The sequence below is a fragment of the Motacilla alba genome, chromosome 1 (genome assembly GCF_015832195.1).
Source record: "Motacilla alba alba isolate MOTALB_02 chromosome 1, Motacilla_alba_V1.0_pri, whole genome shotgun sequence".
NCBI classification, from domain to species: Eukaryota; Metazoa; Chordata; class Aves; order Passeriformes; family Motacillidae; genus Motacilla; species Motacilla alba.
Genome location: NC_052016.1, coordinates 108,095,741 through 108,119,855, shown reverse-complemented (window position 1 = coordinate 108,119,855; position 24,115 = coordinate 108,095,741). Strand labels below are relative to the sequence as shown.

Here is a 24,115-nt window from a genome sequence, read left to right as displayed (position 1 = left end):
GTTATGTTTGAATTCTGACAAAGCAAAGATGAAGTTTTGACTTAACAGGAGCCTAAGGAAATATGATTTCACTTTAAATAAGTCTCTCTCTGTCTCTCTCTCAATCCAATGTAAGTGATTTCATCTTTCAAACCTGAAGGTCAGCCATTTCAACATGGTATTTTTTCCACTGGGTGTCACAGTTTCTGGTCTCCTGGCGGATCTGTTCCATCAACATCCTAAATAAACCACAAAAGCAAGGCAATTTGAACTCATTGGACGCTTTTATTTTAATGTAGCACCCAGCTTCATATCACATACATTTTCCAAAATTAGATGGGCATAGTATAGAACACTATACATTTCGCAGCTTACCATGGGGACGGTCTGCAGCTGTGAAAACAAATTACTTAAATCTGGCTATCTAATTTATAAGTTAAAATTCAAATATATAATAGCCTTGGGGCATTTTTTTAGATTAACAACCATAATGCTTGCAATACAACTTTTTTGTATCAAAAAATCTGTAACAGAGTAAAACATAATGCATATATTCATAGCACATATCAAGATAGCTGAAAAAAGCTTCAAAATACATAATCTCTTTTCAAAGATACTAAATCACTAAGATTTACTTCTTTTCCTGAAAAAAAATATTTTACTCTTTAGCCAATAAAATAAGTGGCTTCATGAACCCATGTGTTTTCTTGTCAAAGACTGTGTATGCTGGAGACTGAAAGGCTGATGGCACTGAAAATGGACATCCCTCCTTTCCCAGCTAGCAGCTTTTACGGATCTCTGCCTCTTGATTTGGAAGTTCAGCTGGGAGGAAAGCAACCTATGCAACAGGCAACCCCCCCAACAGGCAATTTTCACATAATGCCCTTCCTAAGTGCTTCCCATGAAGGTTTCCAAATCCCAGCCATCCATCTGTGGTCATTTTACCATGCACAGTCTAATCACCCTATGCTGGCTAGCCTTGGCAGTGTTGTAGAATCAGAGACTGGTTTGGATTGGAAGTGACCGTGAAGATCATCTAGTTCCACCCCCCCTGCTGTGGACAGGGACTCCTTTCACTGTTCAGGTTGCTCAAAGCCCCATCCAACCTGGCCCTGGACACTTCAAGGGATGGGCAGCCACAATTTCTCTGGCAACGTCTTGCAGTGTCTCACCACCTTCACAGTAAAGAGCTTCTTCCTTATTTCTAATCCAAACTTGCCTTCTTGCAGTTTGAAGCCATTTCTCCTTGTCCTGTCACGACATGCTCGTACAGAAAGTCCCTCTCCAGCTCTCTTGCAGCACCTTTAGGTACTGAAAGGTGCTATAAGGTCTCCTCAGAGCCTTCTTTTCTCTAGGCTGAACAACCTGAACTCAGCCTGTCTTCACAGGAGAGGTGCTCCAACCTTATGATCATCCATCAGGCTGGAACTGTCTGGATGATAGCCAAACAAATGCCTATCCCTGATGTGGATACAGAATTTCCAACAGGAAAACTACTGCCATGCAGTCTGAAGACAATATTTTGACTTTAACAGGATATCCAACAATTCAACAGTAACAAAGCTGCCTTGACTAAACACACTTTTGTTACATCACCAAAAGTCTCTAGAAGAGCGAACTGAGGACTTTCTGGAAAGAGTTGGTCATGTTTCCACTGCATCCTAGTGTAATATTAATAACTAGGAGAAGGACATTGATCCTTTAGGATTAATGTGTGTTCACAGGTAGTTTGTTTAATAAAGGAATGCCTCAGAAATGGAAACTGTTTGCCTTGCTTAATTACCAGGTCATTATTTATTTTGAAAGGCTCAAATAAAAATGGCTTATCTACAAAGGCAATCAGTCACAGCACTTAGCTTTTCTTTTTTCACCACAGAATTACCATAGCTTGAAACAAATATAGGTATCAGGTAATATGAATGTTAACAGACCCATAAAGAAATGCATGAACAAATGGAATACACCTGAATGCACACTTACTGACACACTGAGGAAGATCCTTATCTGCTCTGCCTAGCCCCGTTCTGTAGACAAAAATATTTATTTGCCCACTGAAAACTTGAAAAGGGGCACCAGGCTCATGGTCAGCACCTCCTCTCAGATGCAAGGATGCCGTGCTCCTGTTCCCACTTAACCTCTCTTGCTGGGCATGTTGTGCTCTGCCCAAGTACCTACTGAAACCAGAAACTGAGGAATGTGAGAGGTCATGCATGGGAATGTGATTCCACTCCTTCAGCAGGCTGGCAGCTGGGGCAGACAAACCTTAGTTGCTGTTCTGGATCAGGGATGTCAGGGGCTTAAAGCTGATCACTCACCTGTAGCTCAGGAAAGTACTCTGAACACCAAGCCTGTAAGGTCTCCCTTTCTGACCAAATGGTTTTGGATGTAGGAGCAACTCCCATCCAAAGTCTGAGAATGTAAAGGTTTCAGCAAGAAATTATGATTTTGATCTATCCACATTTTTCTAAAGAAAAAGTAATTTTGAAGAAAATTTGTAATAGTGGATTTAGATGTGAATTTGGACCAGCCAGGGACTGTTAACAGTAGCCATAAGCATGGCTGCATGAAGCAACTGACAGAAGCACTGCCACAGCTTCATGATGCCCTCTCCTCTTCTCAAAATGCTAACAGCTTCCCAAGAACAGACACGTTTTCTCATTTTGTGTGGGCTATCATAAATGCTTAACCACTGAGACATACAGAAGAGTAACCTCCTGCATCATATGTGTAACACATCAACACCTCTCCTTGAATATTTCACTTTACTGATGTGTGAAGTGGTGTATCATCATCATGGCTGATATTTCACCAAAAATAATACAAATCAACTCACATTCTGGTCATTGAAGCCGAGTGGAGTATTTGATTGCAATGCTAAAAATGCAGGGATTGTTAAATACTTTCATTTATTAATTCAGTGGTAAAGTAATAGCCAAGCAAGTATTTCATTGTTGGCTAAGCAAGTATCATAATTTCCAGTGAATTAAAAAAACCCCCTGGATTTTAGAAGGGAGACATTTGAAAAAGACAGTATAAAGCAGACTCTTCCACTCTTCCCTTGAAGAGTGTCTATTCCATGAATAACTCTCATAAATGGCAGATTATTTCAAAGGAAACCCCTTTCAAACATGAAAAAGTCCTCTACTGCCTTAAAAATGCAATGTACACACTTCTTTGTTGTAGTTTAAACACCTTCCTTAAAAAATTACCCATAAAACAAAAAACAAGAGTGCCATATGATTATTTCCTATGAAATACCAAGGTCTTATTATCCAAATTACAATGTATGAACTAAAAAGCAAACAGGGTGAGCACTTAACCTCATTAAATCTCAGGAATGACTCAGTAGTATTATGAACAAGTGAAATAAATGATAATAAATTCTTAGCAATACCACTACTAGCAAGAGGGCAGTGGCTCTTTTGCAGATTCCCAGAAAAGCTTGCATTCCTCACATTTTGTCACTGACCAGTAATGACCATCTGACCCCAGCTATTCAACAGCCACATAAGAGAAGTCCCAAATCCAGAAGAACAGCTGTTGCTTGTTGACACAGCAATCTTTAGTCGAATCAAAACGAGTGCATTACAAAAAGAGACTTTCAGTAACATTTCTGCCAACGCTTATTTTCACCTGTGGACTTCTGGATTCATGTTCCCCTTCCACATTCCTTTCAGCAAAGCAGACTGTCTCCTTAACACTTCAAACACTCCCAGTGATGCCTTTCTTATCTCTCAACAAAACTTCTGGCTGCTCTGGTGCCCTTTGATATGCCACGGCAGCCATTCCACGACACACCCCAAGGAGAGGTTACCCAGCTGTTTCAAACCTGCTTCTCCTTCTCAGCCCCAGGGCCATCCTACAGGCACAGGGAGCAAGCATCACACCCACAAGGGTGACAAAACTGCTGCACCATTTCTGCAAGGCAACCACATGCACTTAAATCAGGTCAATGAGACATGTCCAGGGTCATGTTTAAGGTGGACAACAGGTAGGTGACATCCCTTTGCAGTGAAGCACACCATACCCATGGTGGGAGCAGGGTTGACATGTCTGAAGTCACCCAATCCAAGAGTATTGCTCCAAGAAATACTGCAACATTCATCAGACAGCTTCCACTGTAAGAACTGAGACCAAAGCCACCACCGCATCCAGGGGAAACTCCCTACGGGATTCAGCTGGCCCCGGATCAAATGCAGGTTAAAGATTAATATTTGCTTCTTCCTTTAGAAAACAGATGGACATTAGCAGCTTTCTCCTATCAGTAGCATCTCCACTGATGTGCAAAGGAACTTTAACAAAAGCCTGCTGTAAAAGGCAATTACTTCCATCTCACATTTTATAGCCTCATACATAGCAGTTCTGCTATCTTCCCTCTTCTGGAAGTACAGTTCTTGTACACATCCCTAAAACAAATCAGCAGCTATTAAGACAACAAAGCAGACTAATACAAATGTACATAGAATAGCCTTTATAAAAATGCCCTGAATGCATTTTTAACCTCTTGTTAGAAATACACTGTTGGTTAAAGGAAAAAAAAGGAAAGAAAAAAGCTATACACCAGCCATCTCAAACATGCTAAAAGAATGCAGAGACACTGGTAGATGCAAGCAAGTGCTCAGATACTGGTGATTAGAAACAGCTGTAGCTCAAAAAGATTTTTTTTTTCCTAATTTCCAAAATAATTATATTTTAGTATTTTTTACTGTTCTCTTATGTGACTTGAACTAATAAAATACAAGTTCTCTAACATTAAAATACATCCGTGATTGCATAATAAACAGTACTAAGAAAATAATTATTTGACATGTGATTGAGGATAAAGATTCTGTACACCTTGCAAGTTCTATTCCTGTGACATGTTAAATCCACAGGTACTCTGCAATGATAAAATCCTACAGGAATCAGTAACATCCAGAAGCCCATCACAGAGGATGAGTTTTCAATTTAAGCAAGAACTCAGGAATGCTGTACCTCTTAATGATCAGGGCACAAGGTGCTGCCAAAACACATATAAATCAGGAATTCTTTACATAAATAAAACACTCTCAGGTTATTCATTTCAGTGATAAACTGCATTTACACATTAGGCTGGGAAGGGGGAGGAAAGAAGGCAAAGCATCCCCCACTCAGAAATATTCCATAGTCAGGTATTTGTTTTTCTGTACCTTCCTCACCTGCAAAGGCAAAATGTGTGTAATGGGGTGAAGAGAGAACCAGCAAGGCCAGTACTCCCCACTGCCTTGGCAGAGACCCTGCTCAGCTGCACAGAACTCCTCTCCTTGCAAGGCTGCTGGACACTGCCCTGCTCCTGCTCGTGCACGGCCATGAGGGAAGTCACAAGACGGTGACAGGACGAAGCTGCTCCAGCTGCGTTTCCAAGGCAATGCGCTCCTTGTGAACCTCCTGCAGGAGGAGAGGCGTGTTAGAACATTGAGAATGCTCACACGCAGCACCCTGCTCCAGGAAAGGGCAGCCAGGCAGGCTCCTGCTGACCTCTCATGAAAGGGCTCCCTGCCAGTGTGGGAGCTGGGCTGGACTGCGCCTCCTCCAGGGTCTGCTTCCCCATCTGCGCAGGCTCAGAGCCCAGAGTGGGAGTGCACTTGAACCCCCCCTGAGCCTCAGTGCAAAATATGCCTGAGGAGTACCCATCAAGTCTTCTGGTCTTCATTAAAACAGCAGAGCTCTGTCAGAAAGCTTCCAGACAGCAATACAACTTGAAGGGCAAGTTCAGTTTTCTATTCTTTTGTGAACTTAGACAAACTTCTCTGTCTTTTGCTGCTGCAAAACACAGGTAACAGCACTGGCCTGCTGAAGATGGAAGCAAATAAGACCTGACGCAAGGAATGATGGCAATGTGCTCTCATTAAAACCTTTCATCTCTGTGCTTATTTCAACTACTGTCCTGTTTTTTGCTCTGATTTCAATACTGCTGGAGGTGACACGTAACTGATTGCAGGGAGCTCTGTCACTGATTTTCAAAGCATTCCTTACCTTCAGCTGCTACTGGAGCTCACTGTTCAACCTGGCGAGCACAGCATTGGCTTCTTTGTTTTTTCGTATAGCGGTCTGAATAGCCCTTTTCTGCTTGGAAGACTGTCTGCAAGACACATAAATACAAGACATTTCAATTAAGAGTCCCAGCACTGGCTGATGCCAGAAGAGCAGCCACCCATTCTGCACAACTCTCTGCACCCTGGACTACACGTCAAAGACAAGGTACAAACTACAGATTTAAGAGAAGAAAAATGTAACACTGAAATAAGATGTCTGAATCAGCTGGAATATTTGATACTTGCTAACCTGAATGACAGAAATATTTCAGGCTGTCTCAATTATTTCAAGATCACTGCATTGTCATTGAGCTTAAGAATGATCCCTTCATAGCTGTGCTTATTGCAGTATCTTGGCATTAGCTGTTTTCAGAGACTCGTAGAGTTTAAAGAATCAGGAGTGGTTAACAGAAAATACAAAAATCATTCTGTACAGAAAGAAATTTTTCATTGGCATGAAAATTCCATCTCAGTTTTGCTGATTCTGATGTTTCTTTACTTCAAAAATTAATACTTCTTTCATTCAAAGCAGTCATTTCCACCAAAATTATCTGATATCACAAATGTGAAGATGACTGATTGAGTTTCCTCAGCTGTTTTGCTGCTAAAATAAAGGATGTACCTTTTTTATTTTAAGAACTTATTTTATTAATTAAGAATTTTTATTGCTTCATAGCCTGTGGTAACTGATCTGGAGGAAATGGCAGCTAATCAGACAGGTATAAAAAGAGACAGCTGCAGATAAGGACCAACCTATTCAAAGCAAGAGAGCTAACAACAGCAAAAAAAGAAAGAAAATACAGAAAATACTGACTGAATATCCAAGCCCCTTTCCAAATAAATTATTTTAAAGTTTTACATGAGGAAACAAGAGCTCTTTAATGCCAGATTTGATCTAAAACAGACGCCCTATTTAAGTATGGTCCAGTGGCACACAGTACCCATTAGGTCTTTTCTCTTAACAGAGCTGATGACACTGATTTTTGCAATAGACTCTGTCTCAGCACGATGACAGGACTTTATGCTGTTATCTTCCAGTGAACTGTCAGTTTTCTGCTTCACTATTTTCCTGCAAACTACTCTCCATAGGCTATAAAGTAATAAATGATAGGAAAAAAAATAAAAGCAGAGCAATATATGTCTGTGGCCATTTTAACATTTTAGGAAAGATATAGACAAGACAGGATTGAGATGTTAACAAATGCTGTTATCTTTGAACCACTATGGAATATGTACTCCCAAAGCACAAAATAGTATTTTAAGAGCATCCTAGGAGTCTTATTACTTATTCTAATCTCCAATTATGCAGCAGAGATTCAGTCTACTGATAAACAGTCTGCCAAGAAACGCTCAATTGATTTGGGCAGCTTGATTTTGTTTCAGACTGAATCAGATGTCTTTTGCAAGGCCCTGGGTGATGGTGGGGTATAATGTTTGCACAGTGCTTCAGCTGAGGGAGATGCACAGACCCAAGAGGGTTTCAAGTGCCTTTGCTTAGCACTTGTACAGCCCCTTCTCCATCACTATGAAATACACACAGAGTGAAATCCCTGTAAGTCAGCTGACAGCTTTGACAGCTGTATTTACAAGAGCAAACAACACACGCTGGGTTTGGCCATTATCAAACGAGTGGTCTGTGGTTTGTCTCACACCAGTGACGAGCCCATTTCCAACATGCCTTGCAATAAAAAAATATCACGAGGATATGACCAACATCAAGCATTTCATGACTCAGCTTCCCAGGCATTTATTTGGTCATATCTGTCCACATGAAGGAGGACAATTCCAGAAGACACATGCAAGGCAGAAACACACACCCTCACATATAAAACAAGTTGTGTTAGAGATGGTTGAATAGCTAGGCTTGCTCCTCAGCTATGTCTAGCAGGTACAGAAGTAGGACACCTTTGAAGAGGTTATCTACCTATCAAATACCACTGACAGTCACTACAGGCTTAGTCTGCTTTTGAGAAGACTGATGTAGATTTCAGAGACCTGTGTCTTGTGAAGCATTCTCAGAAACAGAACTATTAGGCACAAAATTATACAAAGAGCGAATCCTGCCACATCAGATCTCACGCTGCAGTTTGGCATGCTTGGTACAGGTTCTTACTTTTGGACTGGGAGGTGAGGCTTGACTGCTGGCAGGGAAGAAGTCACATTTATAGTGGGAGAGAGCTCGGGGGTCTCCAGCCCTTGTGCCTCCGTCCGGAGCTTCCTGCGCGCAGGTTTGGAGGGTGGTTGAACAAGAACAACCTCCTGAAAGGAAAAAGCACAGCAACATTAAGTCAAGCCATATGTGTCCTGTCATTAGGCTGGAGAATACTTGTGTCACATAAATTGCTGACAGCTGGTTAAGATTTCATAATTTAAAGATGTACAGAGCTTAATTCCAGTTTGGTAATAGCCTCTCAGGTTTCTGACTTTGAAAAAGGAACAATAACTCCTGCAATCCCTTCATGAATGAAAGGGTGTTTTACGTTCATCTGGATGACAGGCTCTTCACAACTGGGTTGTACAGCTTAGTGTGCACTGGGTGGAGGTGGAGGGAGGGGTATAAACACATGTACTAGCCCCCAGTTGACCCAAAAGCATTAAAAACAGAGCAAGATTTATTTTTGACTATGCTCAGTTGGAAAGAATCAATAACTAATCACTTGCATCCCAACTTACTGCCTCACACGTCTGGCATGGAGCCTCTCCCTTCTGCCCCCTCTCTTACATGAAGGAACACTGAATATAGTTTTGAAATACAAATACATTACATTATCCATGCAAAATTAACATGGTGAAGTATAGAAGGCCAGCTATTTCTCTTGATAAGTGACATCAGAGAAATAGTCTGTGTTTTCTAGGTAAAGCAGAGCTTTGCATTTTTATGACTTCAGTGGTAAGAAGTGTTTTCATTATTATAAATTAAGACATCCTTTCTTTTGCAATGAGAAGTAGTTTTACCACCTTATAGAAGATTTAAATTATAAATATAAATGTATCCTCTTCAGTGTATTTTATTATTAGATCAATTTCACAAGGCATATAGCTATAACTGCCTCATCTCATGAATGAGAAAGCTAGGACTCAAAAAGTTGAATTGACTTGAGACAGGTTTTTTTCAGCATCAAAGACAAAACCAATGACCAAATTTCAGTATCACACATTTTACTGTGCTAGATTACCTTCACTACTGTTTTTTTGCCAAACATTAATAAAATAAGAAAAAAATTAATGGGGAAACATTTAATGACAAAGCAATTACAAGGAAAAAAACAACACTAGTAAGCAGCATGACTCACAAGAAGAGACTTCTGTGAGTGATACAAAATGTAACCAACACAAGACCATCAATCATTCATATTAGAAGGGTTAAAATTCTTAAAAGAATTTGAATTATAAGGAAAAAGGCCTAAACATTAAAAACAGTTTTGTAATTACTGAAAAAAAATCTAAAAATATTATCAGATGGTTCTGATCAGGATATCAGCACATCATGACTGCACAGATCTCTGGTAATGCCATGCTCTGAAATCCTCTGCACAGGCACAGCTCCCTGCAAACACACCTCACACAGCAAGGGAGAAACTTGCATATGCCTTCCACAACTAATGCCCAACACACAATGTCAGTCTACCTCACACTGCCCAAACCCTACCAAATCCACAGGATAATTCCCTCTTCCCTTTCAAACACAGCAGTGTAAGCAATAGTCCAAGCAGATCCCTTGGCAGAGGCTCTTTGGCTGCTTTCTGCTGCTGCACCAGGCTTTGCAAGGTGGCTCACCAGTGCAACAACCACCTGCCTCTCACACCCCACAGCCTGGGGCATCACTGCATTTTAGGGAACCAGGTGGGATGAGGGTGAGCATGAGGTAAGAGGACCACAAGGACTTCATTTCCCCAGCAGGGCTACAAAGCGAGGAAAGAGCAGGGCCAGGCTGGAAGTAGCATATGAGGAGCGCAGAGCAAGGACACTGCCCAGAAAGCACTGTCACGTACAGAAAATGATGACACTGGATGTTTGCCTGGGCCCCATGTTACACTAAAAAGTGTGATGGTGCTCCCTGGGCAAGGTACAACCTGCCAAAAGTTCTCGGTTGGGCTGAGTAAATGTCTTGCAGGTGCTCTCTGGCTGCAGGAGGAGCCACAATGGGGAGGATCTGTATTTGCCCCCTATCCAAACCTGTTCTGGCTGGGGCTGGTGGAAGGAGGAGGTCAGAGCATGATCAGGAGGGGGAAAACGCTCACAGCCACTGCTAAGGCCACTCCATCCCTAAGCAAGGAAGGCCCTCTGAAGTGTGCCATTTTAATTTCAGTGCTTACTTTTTACAACTGATAGGTTTATACAAAAACATATTAGAAACTGCACATCTTGAGCAAATCTCTCCCAGCCTATGTACATTTAGTGGCAGATCCCGACCTCTAGCAAACAGGTGTTTACACCAAAACCAAATCCTCAATAACTGAAACCAAGAAGTGCATCACAATTTGGAGGAACTACAGTGAGACAGGGCTGGAGTACAGTCAGACTCGTTTTTGTTTCCCCTAAGGCTCCACAAGCCCCTATTGATTTGAAATAAATGGCAAGCTGTCACTCTCAAAGCACGTGCATCAATGTGTACATACTAAGAGGTTTCTTAGTGATTTATGTGAGTTGATGTCACATATGATCACAGTTCTCTTCCAGTGTCTTGACCTCCAGAGAAGGTAAACATGTAAAAACATAACCCTAACCCTCTGTTTAATTGCTTGTAAACTCAAAACAACCACATTTGTTGATGAAGGAAAATCACTCCATAATGGTGCAATGTGTGCAGATCTCACCTTTTTTGCTGAACTGTTTTCTTCTGCCTGCGATGGGGCTCTGTTCATCTGAGAATGTAATTCAACCTCAGATGGTTGCTCTGTCTGCAACAACAAATCAGTCATTGCTCCATCCAGAAAATGACTAGCAGTCACATACAATAAAGTCAATGAAAGGAAATGTTACACACAAAAGAAAAGTTACTTTAACAATTCAACAGTAGGCAAAATGGAGATCTAGGGTGACAGCTGAATGGATGACATATGTCTTTTGCAGATTTTTAATGACACCATGTTTTTGCATTTTATTGTGCTGGGAAAATGGGAGAAAAGTTTTTTTAGTGAAGCATTAGGAACCATGTCTCTGAATGTAAACAATCGAGTACCTAGAATTTCTTCTAGAATTACCATTATGGCCTGAATACTGTGAGAAAAACTAAGAGAATAGAAAAAAGCTAGAAAGACCTTGGATATGCCCTGTCACCTTATTATCACCTGAAATGAATGAAAATTCAAAGGAGTAAGCCTCTGTCTTTGAAGTTTGTGAGGCTGGAGTGACAAGCCAGAATAATACCAAAAATTCCACCAAAGGTACTGAAAACACAAGTCATAAAAAAGCAGACAAGTCTTCCCTCCTCCCTTCTCACATTTCAAACAGAAACCCAGCTGAAAACTCACCACTCAGATCTACACATCTGCAAAGCTAAACACATGATTCCCAAGATATCTGACTGAGAAGCAAATTAAAGCAGAGGACTGATCACTTGCTTTGCCTCTCATTAAAGTTTTTTGCACCTCTTGATTTCTTCCACCAGGACAGGGCACAGCACAGGCAAAGGTGGCAGGATTTAGAACTGCCTGTCCCCAGGTGCACAGCAGCAAACATGATCTTGTAAACACGGTGTGGCTGTCTTCTGTCCAGAACATACGGGCTGGCTCTCCAAGATGGGGAAGGCAGGCAGGAGCAGGAGGTTGAGGCCACTTGGCACTGACAGACAGCCTCTCCTCCTCTTTCCCAGCTTCTGCCAAGTTGGAGGCAGGCTGGCAATGGCCCCCAGGCAGCAGGGGCAACCTGCCATCCTGCTCCCTCCTCAAATGAGGCTCATTTCTATACAGGTGAAAGCCTGTGTTTAAAACCAGTCTAAGGCAAACCTCAAACTTTTAAGGGGCCAGGAGGATGTTAGCCATAATAACAATTAGTTGCACGCCAAAGAACCTAACTCACTCTTGCCAAGAGGTTTCTGCATAGGCCCACCAAGCTCTGTAGTAGTCACAAGTTTCCAAGTGCCTAACTGTAAGTTAAATAAAAACAACAGAAAGCACTGAATTTGGTATATTTAAAAAGGAGGAACTTTCCCATAGCATTTTTATTTCTTCCATAACAGACACAATAAGAGCTGTACAGAAAGGTACATTGCAGGGGCAATGTGGTTCTGTGGTACTGCTCTTCTCCAACCATACAGTATCAAATACATGCACAGAGGGGAAGTTTTGAAACTAATCTCTTTAAAACACAAGTGAAATTCCTCAGGAGAGAGGGAAGAGAGGGACTGACAATATTTCTCTCCCACCCTTTTTTAAGTATGCTACATCTGCAGTGTTAGCTGATGGTTAAAAAAAACCCCAAAGAGCCACTCACACTGTAATGTTTCCAGTATTTGAATATGAATATATACATTTTTTTAATTTTAATAACTATTGGATGCTAACATTTGAATTTTGAAAAGCTTTTTATATATTGAAGGGCTTCCTCTGTAAATGTAGATTTCTGGTCAAATAGAGTGAAATGGAAAAAAACTATTTTTTGGTGCGTCTATAAAAATCAAAGACCTTTAAAAGTCCATTGAACGCAACAGAATATTTCTTTATCAGCAAGCTGAATAGCCCATAACCTCCCTGATTTTTACAATAGCTTTTTATATATTTGACAGAAATGAAGGCTCTAAGCACTGCTAACAGTAGCCTGGCAAAGTCCACAAGGGTTTCATGAAGGATTTGGGGATGGCAAAGCTCAATTAATGAACAGAACCACACGGTAAGTTTGGGCCACATAAATTTGACAACCCCTTCATTCATTTATGGACAGCAAGAGTAAATCCAGCCCTTCAGAGGGATATGTAATACACATACTATACAGTCCTCATGGTATAGCTTTGCTGCACAACACAGAATAGTGCCAGGGTACAGGAAAGAGAGGTTTTAATGACCCTTTAGTGACAGGGAGTACTAAATACCTGCCTTAACCTGACCAGGCAGGCAGTTTCTGGTGTTCACAGTCTTGTTGGAATCTACACTAAACCTTGCATCAAAACCAAGAATATATTAACTTGTTCCACAGAATGGAGAGTGAAAAAAAAAACCCCAACCAACTCCATGTTATTTATGTATAGATTAAAAAATGCAGCTTTTGAAGAACCAGTTTGTTCCAACAGTGTAGAAGTAACTGAACAGATTGGTATTCTACGATGTCAGATTCAAATAATCAGAAAAATTGAAATCACGGTCAGATAAGGGGCCTAGAGAGGAAAGAAAATTTAAAAAAAAAAACAACAGAACACAAATTTTTGCAGAAACACTCTCTCTTCTGTCCTTTCTTTGTTTTTAATGGTTTCATTGCAGGAGACTACTGTTTTAAACCAAAGGGAACTGGAAAGGAAAAGAAAGGGTAAACCTTGTGTTCTAGTGAAAGCAAATATAAATCACGGTGAAAATGTCAAAAAGGGTAAGATTTCAAAATCTGTGAGAGCAGGACATTTTTTGTGAGCTGGGTGCTGTGATATGTCTGTCAGGGCCAGCCTGCAGCCCCTGCTCAGGGCTGTGGTACCTGCTGGCCATGGCTAGGTCACTGGGCTGGCCACATCTCCCTGATGTCAGAACATGTGGATGGCAAAGTTCAGCAGCCAGCGATGCAGAGGCAGGTAAAAATAAAGAAATAGTTACATCCAATCGAAAAATAACCAATAAAACCACCCAAAAAAACCCCCACCCTAAACCAAAAAAAAACAAATAAACAAAAAACACCAAAAAAACCCCAAACAAGAAAAAAAATCCCCTAGTTCTGGTGATGCAGCTCTTGCACAATGAATAAAACCAAGTGACTGCCATGTCCCTAAACTGCCACCTAGTGGCCCGTGGGACAGGCCACTTCTGAGCGCTTGGCACACGCACCAGGCATCACTGCAAAGAAGGTTTGGTGCAGTGTCCAACAAAGTCCTCTCTGAAAGGCTTTATGAATACATCTGCAAGCTGATAGTGTCCTCGCATGGTCCCCACAGAGATTTTAAAAGAAAAATAACTCCTGTTTTTTTCTTTTGGAAGAGGGATTCTTCACAGATTTCCTTCACTGATTTGGATGTGGGGTATTTGTAGCCCGCTGGTATTGGGCAGAGAATGCCTGAGTCAGCAGTACTCTGGTCCTCTAGTGGAGTACAAGGAAAAGGATGTCCTTCAGGAGCAGCTGAGGTGAATTCCCTTTAGTTCTTCTTCATTTAATACCATGCTTAGCATAGTCTGCCCACAACTCATTCCGAAACACAGCAATAAATTACCTCCCTCCAATCACAGAAACATCTTAAAATTTTCACACCATTATTTTCGGGTTTAAATTCTTCACCATTGGTTTATTAAGTATAAATTATGCAATATGGTCTTCCAAGGGAAACTCCATTTATGGTAGTGCAGAGGTTCTTTGATGGACGTGTCTCACATCCTCAGAGTGGAGTAAACTACTGACACTGGGAATGCTGCTGTACTGTCTGGTGAGACTGGGAACAGATACAGGGTTACAGGAGAGGGGCAAAGAATGTTCTTGTCATCTGTGCTGCTTATAGTGCACTGCAGAGTTTGCACACCAGGCCTACAGGATCTTGATTTTGGGAAGCAGGGTAAGAAACCACAGAAAAGAGCAAGAGAGTGTTCTATTCCAGATCTCCTGAAGAGATTCTCTTTGCGGAGACCAGTTCAGCTACCTTAGCAGACAGTATCTCCTGTTTCCTTAGCACAGTCTTGACTTTTCTAGGAATAACCATACCCTTCTCATTCTTCCAGGCAGAATGTAGAACTGGCCAACAAAGTTTCTGTGCAATGGCTGCAATGGCCACAGATAGATAGAGCCCAACTCGCGCCGATGGCCAACACTGAGCATTAGAACAAATAATTCCTCATCGTTAAGAAGGGTATTAAGAGTTGCAAACGCTCATTATTTTATGGCATGATCCCTGACCAGCCACTGATAATCTCCTCACTGCTCCATGTGACAATACTTAACAGCACCTTTCTACAAGAATATGTAATGCTCACTCAAGCACCGAGTGCTTCGAGAGCCTCAGACAAAAGATTTTCATAACTGTAAGAGAACACAATATCTTAACAACTGGTTCTTCACTTACATTTCCAGTTCTTTTGCTCTGCATTGCTGGATTATATGTAGATTACACACCCACTTTTCAAGACAACATGTAACTGATCTTCCAGAACAGAAGATCTACACCAAGCTTTTGTAATTTCTGTCACCTGATAGCCTTTTTTCAAGAGGTCAAGTATGTATATTCAATCATTGCCACAATTCAATTTCACCCACACTTATGCTCCAGGCTAACTTTACACATGGAAATAGTCCCATTGTAGTTACTGGCACTACTCACAGAAATGAAATTCTCTCTGTGCATTCACTGGAGTAGTCCATAATCATTACCTATATAGTGCCACTGCTTAGCTTTGCAAAAAAAAAGTATTGAGAACAGCTTATCTGTAGGGAAAAGTAGGCTACTAAATATGCTTAATGCTCTGCATGTGCCCATTGCAATCTTCTATCATCTCTGCGTAAGTTCATTTAAGAGGTACTTTGCTCCTTTCTAAACACTCGTATTTTTGTGCTTAAAGCCAATTTCTGGGAAGTCAAGACATCTCAATTCCAGTTTCTGTGAGTCTTCTGCATCCCACACTGAATCATCAATTCTTTTTATTGCTTATTACAAAAACGGAAAATGGTAAAACAGAAAAGAAAAACCCCACAGGGATGCAAATGCAACAAGCTGCCAGGGTCTTAGTGTGCTGCCTGCTTTCTCAGCACTGTGCAGCCCTGAAGTTTTGATAAGCTTTTTCTTTCCCTGAGCTATCTGAGGGCTGGTGATAAGGTTGAGGAGAAAGGCAGTAAATACAAACAAATTGCTGCAATGTTCAGCTCATTCACAAGGAAAGAATAGGACCCAGATGGAAGCATTAACAATCTGTTTTAATACTTCAACTTCCACAAAACCAGATTAACGTAAGCTAGAAAGGCATATGTGCATTCCACTAGAGATACAGGCACTGGGTTCTTAGCTTCTTTCTTTGTTGTTATGATAAATGTGAAGCCAAATTAAAAAATTGTTACAAAACATTTTAATTAAGATACTTGCCTTCTTCTACTCTTTCAGAAACCTCTTTAGAAAGGATTTTACAGCATCCGTCAACTACTCCTCAAATTCAATTTTAACTGTGCTACTTTCCACCACTTCTTAAATTGCAATTTATTTTGTCTAGCTGTCTTAGATTTAATATATAATTTTCATGAGAGGAAGATAATCCATTTGTATTATATTAAAGTGGCAGATGGCAAAATCTTTCATGTTATAGAAGACTTTCCGTTTCATTACTGTTACATGCCTCTTCAATACCTATTGCATGGCTTATCCAACATATGTTATTCTGCAGCCAAAACCATGGAGATTAAAAAAAAAAAACCCAACCTTTCCTTTCACAAGAGTTGTAAATGCAAGCCAAAAACTATTCCTTTCATTAAATATAAAATAGTTATTTGGGAGAGTATAAAATTGTCTAAAATCATGCATAAAATTGCATGGTGCCAAAAGCAAAATAATAACTTTTTTTTTGCGGGGGCAATTTTTATTTATGTAACAGAAAAGTTCCTTCCTGCAAAATTCAAGGTGTCCTGCCAGCACTTGAAATTCCTCATGTAATTTTACAGAATAAAGGAATGCCTGAGTATTTTCTCCAAACAACCTCGTAAGCAAGTCCGACCTCATCCCCTCATCCTCCATGTATCTCTGCTTTAGCCACTGGTGTGGGGGGGACGCCTGGACCACCTCCCAGCATGGAGCCTGCATGTGGCCATCCTGCTCTGGAGGCCCAGAGGTCTCAGCAGGATGGATGGGAGTCCTTCCCCACCTCTTGGCCTCAGCATGGGCACGTGTAATTGATGGTTAAAAATCCAGCCTGAGCCACATTCGTGGCTCTCCACGGATTCAGCAGGATGCGGAGGCATGTTAGAGGAGACAACTTCTTGAAATGGGTCCCAGTTTTCACTTGCAATTCTGGATGATGAATAGCCAAAAAGCTACAAGGAGCTATGAAGTATCAAGTAACACTTGGAGAGCAGAACATTTCATATGTAAAAGAGTAATATCCTTGCTTTCCAACACCACCAGGGGCTGTGACTGGGCAGGGTGACCCACCCACCATCCTTTGCAGTGCTTCATTTCCAGGATTTCACCAAATCAATAACATCTAACGGTAACAATGGCCACTAAACTGACAGCTGAATTCTGAGCTCATGTAACACAGTGAGATTTTAATCTTCAGAGCTGCACTGTATTCAGGGTACTTCAATTTGATAATGTTAACAGCTGCCTACCTACTCCACTTGAATGCTTTGCCCTCACCCATTATTTTTTCAGTGCCTGCCAAAACTTCCAGCATGGAATCAGTGGGAAAAACACATCCCAAGGTCTCCAGAAACAAAAGTGCAGCACAAACCACACTATGAATTTACAAAACCAACAAGCTTAAAATTGTGACTCTGGGAAAAGAGACCAGGAACATCAGTTTTTTCAGCCAAGATACACAGAGTTTTCTTCCAGTCCCACTGTTTTCAAATTCCCTTATACAGCACAAGCAGGATTGAAGATACGCCTTCATTGTTGGACAGGAAGGTACTGAAATACAGTAATTTAAATACAGGAACATTGATCTAATTGGGCAGATAGTTAGCTGATGTTGGCTAAAATCCTAAAGTTATATTTGCTTTTCGGTGTTCATCCATAATTCCTATTAACATAAATATGTTACGAAATCTCCCAGAGAAAGCAGCAGTGGTAAATGACTTCTGTAGGCTTAAAAGCCAACAGTAATAAAAAATTATTTTGTTTTACATTAAAAAAAATAACAACAGGGGCTTATATGAAATGTGCATACATGTTTGGCTCCAGTGGAACGTTATTCATGAACACCCAAAGTTATTTTCTATCTGAAATCTGTGTCACTGCAAATCAGCTGCATAGCTATTGCCTTTCTACCATGATTCCTGCACCTCCATGTTACACAAATTTTCTCTGCACAGCCCTGGATCTGCACAACAGTTTTGGGGCCACCTTTATGCCATTTCTCCTTGATGACTTAAGTTTACTAGCAATTTAGGAACACAGGATGAGGAAAATTTACCCAAGCTGCTGAACCCCATTCTCTACAAGCCCAGAAAGAAACCACAGTAGTTATCTCCAAAAGCTGCAGTTTATCTGTTCCATATACTACAGCATGGCATGGAAAATAAGCAGAGGTAAGGCACTGCCAGTATCCTAAGTCTACAACAGCTTGTAGGATATGAAGTATTTACGGCAAATAAAGTTGGGAAACTGATATGGGTAAAATTATCCTTAAATCCAAGAAGCTACTGCATACTTGCTACATGTGAGATGTGCTACTAGAGATCACAGAAGGTGCCAGTGAAGTTACACACAGCCTTAGGCACAAAAGGAAAACACTTCAAAATAACATATCCAAAAAAACCCTTCTCATCGATGCGTGCTTCTCCATACATAATCTCTCCAAGAACTCTTTACAAAATTGAGGCAAAACTTGAATGACTTTTAATAGGAAAGCAATATGAATTGATAAATCTAATAAAAGAGTTCAATTCACAATGTCTTACTGTAAATAATTCAAAATGGCTTGGGGTGCAAAGAGCTACGGGCTGGAATTTGGGTTAAAAGATCATGAACTGAAGATAATGAGGCATCCACACTATTTAAAACTGGCCTTTTGTCCATCTTTATTTTTTCAGGTTATGTACAGTCACCATAGGGACCTCAGACAAAAGCATCACTGCATCAGAGAAAGTGTCTGGTGAAAGCTCTCAGGAAACCTTGAGCACAGCTTATGGACTGATACAAAGTCAATAAAATGCTGACTTTGGCAATGGAGACACATCCTGAGGAGGAACTACCATAGCCTTTGAGAGGCCATCAAGAAAAAAGAAACCAGAGTTAAATCCACCAGCTCGAAAAGCTGTTGTAGAAGTAAAAAGAGATGCAGCCACCACCTGTAAAGGTGTCTGCCCAGCACAGGTGTGGAACAGCATGGGCTGGCAGCAGCAAGCTGAGCAGAGAAGCCAGCCCTGCTGCTGCTTGCCATAAACTGGCCAGATCCTCACAGCATTCCAAGAACGCCTGCCACAATGATCCTGTGCATCCCCTGAGCTGTGAAGTCAAGGCCACAGCAGCATCAGCTGTATCACCTTGAGCTCTGCTCACCCACCCAGTGATACAGTCCTTGCCCTCGTAATTCAGCTGGACTATGGAAGCAGAGTTGGATGTGGACATAACGTAGGAAGTTTGTGATACGAGTAGAGACCTTTGGCACGTTCTGAATAACCAGTGACTCAGTAACTCACCAAGGTTGATTATCTTGGAGGTTCTGACAGGAAAAATAATGTTTTCCTAAAGGCTGAAATAAATTCTACTAAAAAGCACTGCAACATAGGAGCAAAGTCAAGGTGCCATTTCTATATTCTGCTTTCCATATTCTGGACTTGTGATCCACTGAAATGTAACACCTACGCCTGGGTACCTCTCTTTTATGCACTTTGGTCTTTAAATCCCATGAGCCCTTCAATCTCACTCTGAAGAGCCAACTGGTTCAATCTGCTTCTCAGTCATCCATAGAAAACCATAGACCTCAGAAAGAAATTATTTCCCTCTCCTCCTCCATCAACTGCTTTCCAAAGCTGAGCCAAAATAATCGTATCATGAGCATACTTTAAGGTGCACAGCCACCTGAAATATGAAGGGTTTGCTTTACTTCCAAGCTACATTTGTCATTAACAGTGCTTAACTGCAGGCATACAGCAAAATGACACTAAAGTATTATTTTCAATAATATTGTTGAAAAATAAGTTAAAACAGAAATTTAAGGACAGTTTGGTAAATCTTGAAATAAGAAAAAGCCAAATATGCAATTTCAGCCTCATGGCTTTTCTTCAGGTCTTGATCCTGTCTCAGCTTTGAAAGCAGATCCCTTCCTCCAACTTCTCTGTGCTCTTTAAATCAAGGGCCCCACTGGACTATGGTAATCCATATGCTCACTATTGCTTACATGCTATTTGCAAAGGTCAGCTCAGCTGAATTATGACCCCATCACACATATTTCCCTACTCTCTGTTACCTTCATCACAGAAAGGCATGCTTGGGGAAAAAATAAACGATGTGATGAGCATGAAGTGTATTATGTTTTCAAGAAGTGGCTATAGATACAGTTTTGAGAGACATGAATACAATAGTATTTTGATGTTTGATTCAATATCTTTAAATATCATCAGAAATAAATTAAGTAAATGTAAGTGATGCATGCTAGCAAAGCATCAGCTGCATATTCATTACTGAGCAGACAGAGAAACCCCTCTTTTTTTTTTTTTCCCCCTTTTAGAAACCAGACCTTTGTAATGGAGAGGACTAGATAAAAAATTCCACATGAGAATCTTCTTGTGTTTATCATTTTAGGAGGGTTCTGTATTCTGCATGTCCCAATGTAGGATGAGCACTTGGTTCAGTATTTGGTTAGGAAGCTGCTGGACATGCATAAACAAATTAAGTTGTCACTCCCCTGCTAAGGAAATGCAACCTGATCACAGGCCAAGAAAATGGACAATTAACAGAACCTTGCTTGAAACCAATGGTTTTGTTCTCTGAAAACAGGATTTGTTGTCTTCAGTGCTTTTCCCAGTGGCAGCAAGAGGGCCTGCACAAAGCCAGTGCTGTGGGAAGCTGAAGCAGTGGCAGGAGGGCTGGCATAGGCTGCAGCAGCAACTGCTGCAGGCACACAACTGGGATTTAGGGAGTTGTGCTGTGGGATCTGGGATTGGGAGGTAGGGAGCTGTACTGTAGGATCTGGGATTGGGAGGTAGGGAGCTGTGCTGTGGGACCTGGGACTGGGAGGTAGGGAGCTGTGCTGTGGGACCTGGGACTGGGAGGTAGGGAGCTGTGCTGTGGGACCTGGGATTGGGAGGTAGGGAGCTGTGCTGTGGGACCTGGGATTGGGAGGTAGGGAGCTGTGCTGTGGGATCTGGGCAAGCCAGAGGGAAAGACTGCTCTCTGGGGTGTGTCAGACAAAGCAGGAATGTGATGGGAGCACTAAGGGGTGTGTGCTGGTAGCAGCATGGCTAATGCCATCCTGACTGGGGAAACATGCAAGCTCAAACCAGAGTGTTCTACAGTCCTCAAGGCAGAAACTGCACTCAGTGCTAGCAAGGGATGGGGAGAAGGAGAGCACCACAAGCTGCTGATGGAGCTGTGCGTGGCAACAAGCCTCTAATCATTTCTATCATAAGCACTGTGCAGTAAGAGGTGTTCAACAGCACACTCTAAAGGAGAGATCCACAGCTCAAGTGATGACCACTATGGCCTATGGAAGCTATCTCACCAGCTTTTGGTATGTAAGGGCTAGCAGCTCCCCTGTGGATTTGTTTCCTATCATACACTTCATGTAAAGGAGTAATACATGAAGCATATTGTGCCTAAGACTCAACACAGCCAACAGCACAGAAAAATATTGTGATCCTCCATGACTTCCTGAAAGGCGAAGAATTACCTTGATGCAGACATGCATGATTTTGTCAATTTGTGTTGTGCTGTAGTTGTGTCATGCTCTAAAAAAGAAAACCCAAAAACTCACCCAAAATGCAAAATAAAAGTGCACCACTAATGGTCTGAAACTTAACAACATAACTGATAAGGCATTTGCTTCCTTTCAGCATTATTTTTTTAAGCTCACGGGTGCAACACACACTTCCATGCCACAGTTCCCTTAGCAGATGCCCTCAGTGTTTTTGAAGCTCAAGAAGCAAATAGCAACAGCAGGTATCAGGGCCATGCCTTCAGGCATGAAACTCATTTTAGCAGACTAACTTTGCTAGCCTTTCTTTTACAGTTAGGTAAATAAAAGTTAGTAGGTGCATGTAAGCTCCACTGCAAAGAGGTTTACTTAGTCTGTAATTTGACACTGCAACACACTGGCCAGACGGACACAGGAAGGAGGACATGGAACTGCAAACTGCAGATTTTCATTAACTTGGAAGCAAGAACAGCTGCTGTGTCCAAGCCAACTGGTGCTAACCACTGCAATGGTAACAAAAATAAACAAGTAACACACAGCAAAGAACTAAAGCTTTGTCCATACCTGAGATACAGAAGGTCGAGGGGGTAGTGCAGGTGGTGGTGGGGGCAGCCAGCCAGACCTCACAGCTGAACAGTGAGAAAAGAAGAAGATGATGATAAAAAACCCCATCCAAACCAAACTACTGTAATTTAATTCCAAATAAACCCAGAATTAATTCCCAGGATAAGTGGAAATTCCTCCTAGTGAAGAGGCAGTATACAAGATTTAATAACAAAGCCCAAACTTGATCTTTATTGAGCAAAACCTTGTTTGAAATAACCTCATGAGCAGTGAATGAGTAGTGACTTAATTGCTGTAAACCCCCAAATGTTATGATAAAAAGCAGAGAAAGAAGCCAGTCAGCCAAAAAACCTGTAGGTAAAACATTCCAATTCCAGTTAAAGAAACCCAGAAACAGGGTCCACTTGTTCTTCAGACTTTGCTCTTTGTCATTAAAAATACTGCCCTTCTTAAAAGTGACACTTTAGCACCCTATGTAGACACTAGCATTCACTCTGGATAAAACACACTCCCTGATAGAGTACAGCCTTAAAAAGAAAACATCTGCCATGGAATTAATATCACAAAAGCCTAAATCAACCAAGTAGAAATCCATTTCTTTGGTTTTATATTTTATTACTCTGTAGAGGCATTTCAGAAGGAGGAGGAAGACAAATCCTAACAGTTTGATCAAGCCCCTGTAAGACAACATAATGTCAGCTCTGAGTCTGAGCCAGCAAAAGGGAGGGTAATCATCATGTAGGTGCAACACTGTAATTTTTAGTTTTCTTAAAATACCTAAAACCCACTTGGGACAAAACTAGAGGATAGATGACAGCTTCCAAAGGCAACTGTGAGGAGGCAGAGAGGAGGACGAGGCTGGCACAGAGACATCAACCAGGACTATCTGGGTTACCCTCCCCAAGCTCCTGTTGCATTGAACGCTCAGCACTTGCTCTGGCAAAGACATCAGACAGTCCATCTTGCACTGGTGTATTTTGGTGTAACAAAAAACCTCCAGCAGTATTCAACTTAGAAATTCTCTTTACCACAATAATGCTAAGAAATCAATTACATTTATAGGCTTTCTATTTCCATACATATTTTAAAAAGACCACAAAGACCATTAAGAGCTGTCTTATAGCTTAGCCATTTACATATTTTATACACCAAATCTAAAAATGTCTACATGGCTGAAAATAAGAAGAAAAAATATACTAACCATTACAGATAATTGTGACATGAGAGTAAAACTGTGTGTGAAAACATTGAGAATAGTCATATTGATTATTTACAGCTCCGAAGAGACTTACAATACACTGGTGGGATTTTCCATTTTCTGCTTCATCATCTCCTGTATCTTATAAAATGAAGCCTAATATGGCAAACAATACCAAAAAGAGAGCTAAAACAACTAAAACAGAACTGAAGTTATGCCAGGGAGCCAGTAACACACCTACAGGTGTAAGAGAGATTCGAAAAAAAACAGTCATCAGGATCTTTCTCTTGCATTTAATCAGTTCTGTTTATAAGACCATTGCAGTAAGTATGATGTGGTAACTACATTCTCCATCTCTCCCGTGCACATGATCTTTAGAAAGGAAAAAAACTTTCCTTTTCTTTAATCTGAACTTCAGGTTATTACTTCATTTATCTGGGCATTGGCAGTGGCTTTGGCTTGTGACAATATTTGAAAACGACACCCAGCTCAGACACCACATGCTGGAAAAGCATCTCCTAAAGTCATTGGACATACTGTGAAACTCCATGAGTCTCTTGGGATTTGGCCCCAAAATTCCAAAGGGAAAAGTAATTGTTCCATAAAACAGTCCAATAAAAAAAAAAAACCACATCACAACA

The 24,115-nt window shown here is 41.1% G+C and overlaps 1 protein-coding gene across 2 annotated transcripts in view; it reads right to left on the bottom strand.

The window, feature by feature from the left end:
* Positions 1 to 244: 244 nt before the first annotated feature.
* Positions 245 to 24,115, bottom strand: part of REPS2 (RALBP1 associated Eps domain containing 2) — a 96,681-nt gene continuing 72,810 nt past the window's right edge. The window contains exons 14-18 of one of the 2 annotated variants that reach the window (XM_038151310.1): positions 22,277 to 22,341; positions 10,850 to 10,933; positions 8,146 to 8,291; positions 5,974 to 6,079; positions 245 to 5,385 (exon numbers count right to left, since the gene is read on the bottom strand). In XM_038151310.1, coding sequence (XP_038007238.1) covers positions 5,983 to 6,079; positions 8,146 to 8,291; positions 10,850 to 10,933; positions 22,277 to 22,341 — 392 coding nt within the window. In that variant the 3' untranslated portion in view covers positions 245 to 5,385; positions 5,974 to 5,982. The remainder of the gene's footprint in view (positions 5,386 to 5,973; positions 6,080 to 8,145; positions 8,292 to 10,849; positions 10,934 to 22,276; positions 22,342 to 24,115) is intronic. The other variant, XM_038151384.1, reaches the window with a different exon arrangement.